The sequence below is a fragment of the Macrosteles quadrilineatus genome, unplaced genomic scaffold (genome assembly GCF_028750875.1).
Source record: "Macrosteles quadrilineatus isolate MER2022 unplaced genomic scaffold, UCM_ALF_1.0 Scaffold_4__1_contigs__length_99947679, whole genome shotgun sequence".
In the NCBI taxonomy this organism is placed as follows: domain Eukaryota; kingdom Metazoa; phylum Arthropoda; class Insecta; order Hemiptera; family Cicadellidae; genus Macrosteles; species Macrosteles quadrilineatus.
The window spans coordinates 56901322-56910073 of NW_026542597.1; the positions used below are offsets into that span (position 1 = coordinate 56901322).

General features: G+C 34.0%; 1 protein-coding gene across 1 annotated transcript in view; it reads left to right on the forward strand.

Moving 5' to 3' along the window:
* LOC128992940 (glutamate receptor ionotropic, kainate 2-like) overlaps window positions 1-8752 on the forward strand; it is a 59338-nt gene continuing 50586 nt past the window's right edge. Inside the window, exons 1-4 of the mRNA XM_054416686.1 lie at window positions 1-726; window positions 2616-2691; window positions 3461-3565; window positions 4229-4285. Of these exons, the coding sequence (XP_054272661.1) occupies window positions 1-726; window positions 2616-2691; window positions 3461-3565; window positions 4229-4285 (964 nt within the window). The remainder of the gene's footprint in view (window positions 727-2615; window positions 2692-3460; window positions 3566-4228; window positions 4286-8752) is intronic.

Below are 8752 nucleotides of genomic sequence, written 5' to 3' on the forward strand. Positions count from 1 at the left end.
ATGGTTCTGAGCTTCAAACGAGGTGGAGGTCTAATTAATAAGCTTATTGATAACCTACCTTTTGAGGCACATCTGTTGGGTGGATACCAATTTTGTGGGGCTGGTACTAAATTGGAGAAACGTCTGGCAAGGGGCGACAAAGGGATCAATCCACTTGATAGTTACTGCAAGGAACACGATATAGCATACGCTCAGAACAAGGATTTAACGAGTAGACACAAAGCTGACAGGCTGCTGGCCGATAGGGCGTGGACGAGAGTATCGGCTCCGGACGCTAAACTCGGTGAAAAGGTAAACGCTTTTTTAGTAACGAACGCTATGAAAGCAAAACTTAAACTCGGTGCTGGTATGAAGAAATCGAAGTCAGAAAGTGTTACAAAGAAAAGGCAGAAAAGGAGTCCGAAACATGACAGTAAGAATGGAAATACACAGAAGAAACACCTCAAGGATGCTATACTGGCGGCTAAAAACGAACTTAAAAAGAGTAAAAGCAAAGAACTTAAGGTATTGGTTCCTGCAGCGTTGAAAGCTGCAAGAAATGCGATGAGGGGTGGTAAAAAGGATCAAATAAAAAAACCTAGAATCATACCCATACCCAAATCTGGAGGAGCGTTACCGTTCCTGTTGCCATTATTTGCCGGACTGTCTGCCATCGGAAGTCTGGCCGGCGGAGCTACCTCAGTGTATAAAGCCATAAACGAAGTTAACAGAGCAAGAAAGGAAAATGTAAGTGACGTTAAGATTAAAACAGGAAAAGGATTGTATTTGAGACCATACAAACAAGGGATGGGTATTTTTTTAGATCAAACGCACTAACCAATCTGGATTTGGAAAGGTATGCTAAACGATTGAAAATACCTTACTTTAGAGGAGTATTCTCTAAGGATAAACTGCCTTTGCATCCATGGAATAAAGAAGCGATAATCATAAACTTAGACGATGATGATGGGCCCGGGACTCATTGGGTCGCTTTACGTAAAGATGGATCACATGCAAAGTATTACGACAGTTTTGGGAACCTCAAACCACCAATGGAAGTTATACATTATTTAAAAAACTGTATTATTTTGTATAACTATGTTAGGGATCAAAATTTTAACACTGAAATATGTGGACAGTTGTGTTTGAAATTTCTGTCTGATTGTAATTAAAATATTCTCCAATAACTATCTCAGTCATTATTTGACCATCGTACAAGCAACATGTCTCACCTATTTGTAATTTCGGGAAATAGTTCACTCTTAAGCTGTGAAATATTCCCCAAAATTGAACTAGAAAATGATCGAGATTACGTGTTAGGGTTCATCAATTTTGAAACATTTAATTCAATTCCAAATGTTGAGGAAGGGTGTAATATGTTTTATTATCTTACCGATAAAAATGAAGAGGTGGGTATAGAAATACCTACTGGATCATATGAAGTTAAAGATTTGCAAAAGTATTTACGAAAGGTTCTTGGAGATAAGAGAGGTGAAACAGAAACTGACATCGATACTAGCTTATCATACAAAAATGCGTATCCCATTAATCATGATGTACTGATAACAATTCAACCAAACAATAATACGTTAAAAAGTGAGATAAAGTGTTCCAAAGACATCGACTTCACTCCTTCAGACTCAATAGGTCCTTTATTAGGTTTCAAAAATAGAAAATTAAACAAGTTTTTCACTCATGTGTCGGATGGAACGGTAAACGTCTTAAAAGTCAATACTATAAACGTGGAGTGTAATATAATTACGTCTTCGTTTGTAAATAGTAATCCAAGTCATGTGATACATACATTCTTTCCCACTGTTCCACCAGGATTTAAAATAGTTGAAACTCCCGCCAATATAATCTATCTTCCAATCAACACAAGGACGATTGATAACATATCCCTTAAAATAACTGATCAAAATGGTAAACCTATCAATTTCCGTGAAGAAACCATCACAGTAACATTACATCTTAAACGTTTGTAATCATGCCTATGATCTTCACCCCAGTTAAGAACATACCGTATTTGAAAACCGTGAACATTTCTACACCGGACACCGTGAAGAGAGGTTCTCTTTCTAAGAGTAATAGAGACTTTTTAGTATCATTAGGCTTAAAAATTAAACATGGCTGGTAGTATATTACAAGTAAGAGAGCAAATTTACTTTGACGAATCGATAAATAAAATAGAAGTACACGCACATCAACCATATGCTAATTCTTCATTCAACAATAATGATGAAATTAGAATACCAATCCAACATCAAGATATCTATACGTATCCCTGCAACAGTACTCTCTACATCGAGGGGGTGGTTAAATCAACAAATACAAAATTCATTAATAACGGATATGCTTATTTATTTGATGAAATACGATACGAAATCGGTGGAGTTGAAATAGATAGGGTGAAAAACGTTGGAATTACAAGTACAATGAAAGGTTATCTGTCTTTTAATGATAGTGACATTAAAATGTTAACTAATGCAGGCTGGACGAGTGAAAAAGGTAGTTTATTGACTCTCAAAGAAGACAGTACAAATAAAGGTACTTTCTATTTTAATGTCTGCATTCCTCTTAAGATTTTAATTGGGTTCGCTGAGGATTATAATAAAATTATATTAAACGTTAAACAGGAACTTATACTTATAAGATCAAGAACTGACCTAAATGCTATGCTTGGTGAGGTTAAGACTGAAACAGGAGCTGCAGGTACAAGTACAAGTATCGAGCCAACGATGGACATTAACATCAAGAAAATTCAATGGAGAGTTCCCTACGTATTCCCATCAGATCAAGAAAAACTATCTTTACTCAAAGTTATTGAAAAAAATCAATCAATTTTCATCAATTTTAGAACATGGGAGCTTTATGAATATCCTTTATTACCACAATCAAATAGACAGACATGGAATGTAAAAACATCAACTCAGTTGGAAAAACCACGATATGTTGTATTAGCATTTCAAACGGACAGATCAAACAATATCAAAAAAAATGTCAGCGAATTTGATATATGTGACGTTTCAAATGTAAAACTTTATTTGAATTCAGAGTGTTACCCGTATGACGATATGAACCTTGATCAGTCCAAGAATCAGCTAGCGATTCTTTATGAAATGTATGTAAAATTTCAAGAAAACTACTATTTTAAAAAGGGCGAACCCCTATTCACATATAGTGAATTTGTAACACATGCTCCGTTAATTGTAATCGATTGTTCCAGACAAAACGAATCCATAAAATCAGGACCAGTGGATATAAGATTAGAGTTTGAATCGAAAAGTACAATCGCAGCTAAAACTACAGCATATTGTTTAATATTACACGATCGTGTCGTTGAATACAACCCGATGACAAGTTTGGTAAAAAAGTTAGTATGAGGTGAAAAAAGGAAAACAAAAGGTCAGGAACAAGGTCAAGGGTTAGTAGGTTGAGATTAAACAAGTTGTAACGTGATAATTCACAATTTTTATTCCAGTTGCTAACAAGATGTCGAACAGAACAGTCGTATGTGATATCCAAGGGTTCCGTGGACTAAAAAATGAGTTCATCGTGAAGGAAGCAGCTTTTCTCACAACTTCAGGTAGTAAAGTGCAATCGATTATTTTCAAACCACCTTTTCCATATACAGCGTTACCTGAAACACAACAAAAGGTTGCAACATGGGTTAAGCAATTCTGTCATGGAATTGACTGGAATGACGGTTACACTCCATATTTCGAAATGAAGAATATTTTTAACAGGATATTAGGATCTTACGATGTTGTATTAGTCAAAGGTATGGAAAAAAAGATTTTTATTGAAAATACTTTATCGAATAAAACTGTGTCCGTGCGGGATATGGATGAAATTTGTTGTCCAAGAATCAACGATCTGAGAAAACAGATGAGCTTTAGAAAGTGTTTTTACCATTCTCGAACGACTGATCAATGTGCAAGTGAAAATGTTAGACTGTTGTTACACTGGTATATAAACAAGGTTGAAAAGAAATCCACATTATTGGAGATCGAAGACAAAACAGTTGACAAGATTGGAGAAATTATTGATAAATTCAATACGCTTGATAAATACGGTAACAGAACTTTAGCCAATTTAAAAATACAAGAAATATCTTACCTACCGAAAGAGTATTTTGTACATCACGTGTCCCCGAGTGACCTATGGCACGTGTGGGACCTTCTCCCAGATCACAAAAAAGATAAGCTAAAGGATATAATTTACTGCTATGAACATTACAACTCCTCAGGTGCGGGTACAGATCACATCGACGGAAAACCTCAGAGAAAAGAAAATTGTGCAAGATGTACGCAATCGAATTAGAGCTTTTTATTCAAAGTAATCCACAAATCGTTCAACATTTTAACGGAATATTTCACGCTGAAGGTAGAATACCTTCATACATCAACTATCCCTCATCATATATATTCAATACTGGAGACCGATGGGTAGCCGTTTACATTGACGAATTTCATCGGGGTGAATATTTTGATAGTTTCGGTTTACCTCCACCTTACAAAATATTTCTCTTCATTCAAAATGCTACTGAAAAATGGAGTTACAATCGACATCGAATACAGAGTGAATCATCAGACTACAGTGGATACTACACTTTGATGTATCTGATCCATCGATCTTCTGGGCAAGACATTGAGGGGTTTACATCATTATTTTCAGACTGCACAGACGAGGAGAAAGATAAGCGTATCGGTGATCTGTTTTCAAAAAGCTTTAATAGTTCAAAAATTAAGTCAGTAAAACTTGCTGTAGAAAAAATGAAATCTTTATATCATAGGATGGAAAATAGAACCATGTGGAAATAAAATAGTTTTCATTTATATTTTTTCGTTTATTATTTATATTCCCTTGTGTACTACTTATAAGATTACATAAGAATTTAAGAATGCCGATCAATCTCATTTCTGCATAGAACGTGGTAAGAGAAGGTTATCTCATAATAATGAAGGTGATTAATCAAAAACAAAAATTAAACATTGAAAGTTTTGATTTAAAACCGGTTGATAATAGACGAAGACATAGTGGGCTCCTTCCAAATCAAATCAGATGTTTAATTACAGGACCATCATCTTGTGGGAAAACTGCTGTGATGTTAAGCCTAATTACAGATCCTAATGGATTAAAATTTGAAAACATATATGTTTACTCAAAGTCCTTATATCAACCAAAATACCAGTTTTTGGAAAACGTTTTAAAAAATGTAAAAGGAATTGGTTATTATAAATTCTCTGAAAATGAAGAAGTAATTCAACCTTCTGAGGCTAAGAAACACTCGGTGTTTGTGTTTGATGATATAATATGTGATAAGCAAAACAACGTAAGTGCATTTTTTAGTATGGGTCGACACAAAGACGTGGATTGTTTTTATCTTTGTCAATCTTATTCCAGAATTCCGAAGCAGTTAATTAGAGATAATGCTAATATGATAATTGTTTTTAAACAGGATAATAATAATCTTAAACATGTTTATAACAATCATATTAATCCCGACTTAACATTTACGGAATTTGTAGATATGTGTCAAATTTGTTGGAATAAAAAATTTGGATTTTTCGTAATCGATAAAGAAAGTGATCTGAACAATGGTAGATATCGCAATGGGTTCGATAAATTTTTTATAAGGTAATATTGTATGTGATACCACACAGTCTTCATCCAACTTCGAAAGGAAATGGATGTTAAAAAGGAGTTAATCAAAACAAGTAATACGATAAGAAAAAAATATTTAGCACTGAAACGAGGTATTGTGGATGAAGAAGAAATATTCAAAAAGAAATTTAAACCTATCGTCGATCCTATTAGTGAAATAGTAAAAAATATTGAAGAGAAAAAGAAAAAAAAGAGTGACAAGAATTCATCAATTCTTGATAGTGAACAAACTCCGTCGTCATCACTTAAAGTTATGAATGAAAGCAAACCTTCACAAATTCAAACCAATGAATCATTATCAGAAGAATCGGATTCCAATAGTGAACATGATGAAAACGAAGAAAATTTTAACGATTATATCAATAAATCTATTAACGATAGTAAAAATGAAATGGATCATACGTATGGTGTATATTTAGGTGATAATGATGAATGGATGATTGGAAATAGTAAAATTAACTACGATCCATCTGATAGTTTCATTAAAATAAAAGGTCAAAAATTTAAACCAACAATTGGTTTGTTGGAACTTATGTTTAAGAAGAAACCAAATAAGACACTTATCACTAAAGATGATCTGAATTCTTTTAAAGATATATTACTGCTTACAAATGCTCATTTAGTGAGACATTCTGATGGAGAGAAGGTTCAAGCTACAAATACATTTAAATACAGAAACTATATAAAAAATATTTTTAAGAAAGGGAGTGGGTTAAAAACTCCCTATTTAAAATTGGATACTTATCCATGTGCTCCAGACTATGTGCATTATGATAATATAAATGAAATTGTGGACAGGCTGCGATTATTGAAATTATCAGAGATTTCAGGTAATACTAGTCACAATAACGAAGTTATAAATATAATATCAGAGCTCAGAGATAAAGGAGTTATAGAGTAACTAATATTATGGGTATAAAAGAAGATATTGCTAACGAGTTACATAAGTCGGTAAGAAAGAATTTTCCTCGACGAAAGGTAGTTGTGAAAGGGTTTGACGACCTTTGGCAGTGTGATTTAATTGATATGACAAAATATTACAAGGTCAATAAGGGATTCAAGTATATAATCACAGTAATTGACGTTTTTTCAAAATATGCTTGGTCAAGACCTCTCAAAACTAAAACCAGTAAAGAGGTTACTTTTGCAATGGAAAACATATTAAAACAGGGAAGGGTTCCAAAAAATTTACAATCCGATTTAGGAACAGAATTCTACAATTCCGAGTTTAAAAAGTTGATGGGTGATTATAAAATTAACCACTATTCTACCTACAGCATTTTAAAGTCGAGCGTGGCAGAAAGATTTAATCGCACGTTAAAAAATTTTATGTGGAAAAAATTTACAATTAATGGTACTTACAATTGGATCGACATACTAGACCAACTAATGGACTTCTACAATACAAAGAAACATTCGACTATAAAAATGAAGCCGTGTGACGTATCAAAGAAGAATGAAATGGAATTACTAAAGACCATTTATTCATATAAACAACCCAAACTACGAATGATACCTAAGTTTGAAATTAACGACTACGTCCGCATTAGCAAATATAAAGGGGAATTCGCCAAGGGATATACTCCGAATTATTCCACAGAAATATTTCGCATCACGCAAGTAGTTCCGACAGAACCCGTCACTTACAAGTTGGTAGATGCCGAGAACCAACCCATTGCCGGAGGATTCTATCAAGAAGAGCTAACTAAGGTTAAACATAAAGACGTTTACTTAGTCGAAAAGATTCTCAAGAAGAAGGATGATAAAGTGTTTGTAAAATGGCTTGGTTTTCCTTCGTCCAAAAACTCCTGGATTCAAAAAGATAATATTGTTTAACATGATATATAATAGACATTTTTTATACTGTAGTACTACTGCTTATTGTGAATAAATATATACTAAACTCAAAAACATTTCTTTTATTACATATATAAATTACAATTAAATATAGTAAAAATAAATTATCCTAATATACTTACCTTCGTCAGTCCCGAACCCGGTCCCGTGGCGTCGAAGCCCGAGACGATAACCGCTCGTCAACCTGAAACATGACCTACACAACCTACCTCGTATCGATATCAGTATAAAGACTTGCTTCAGATTGTAAACAAATAATTGGTATATAAATTAGACATCTTATCTGTTGTTTGACTCAAATGAATTGATGATGCACTCGCAGTTATCACTATCGCATGTTTTCTGCAACGTCACGATAAGCCACGATGCAAATCCATTAAGCGCTTATCTAAATACTATACAATCTGTAAATTGTTTAACTTATTTTAAAATACAACATATGTCAGTCCTAAGATTTTTTAAACAGATGAAACTAATATTTTATATATATATTTTTTTTTTAATCACATGGTAGTTTTTAAAATATAAGTTTCGAACACAAATTCCCAAACAAAATATGTCACATATTTGTGGAAACAACCTCAACGTTAAATGATATACGAGCGCATGCCATAAAATCGCTTGCGATTCCACCATAATCGTTTTTAAATTAATCTATATAAACATATTATTTATCCATTATTCCTTACATCAGGCTAACAATTAAACACTCTATTTACTCCACGCATTTGGAAAACTATCTACACTCAACACTAATTGACAAAAGCGACAAGCGTTTGCGAGTTAATCATCACCACCTTAAAAATCAAAATGTTAATTTAAATATTTATAATACATCTTGTCACACCTGTACCCTCCACGGTGTCAGCTCTCTCGTCCGTCCACCACGACACACCACCGACACCTTTCCCGTGTGCCAGCCTCCGCGGTGCCAGCTCTCTCAACCGTCCACCCCGACACGCCGACGGAAACTTTCGACACCGTGTGCCAGCTCTCTCACCGTGCCAGCTCTCTCACCCATGTACGTTCTCCCCGTGCCAGTTCTCTCAGCCGTTTAATAACACGGTGGTGCTAGCTCTCTCATTTTTACCCTACTGATGACAACTGAGTAAAATAAAATTCAGGCAAAGTTTATTTGATTTTTAATTCAATAATAATCAACAGAAAATGGGCCGTAAGTAAAAGTAGTAGATTCATGTAAGTAAAATATTATAAATAAATGATAGCAGATTTGTCTGAATTGGAAAGA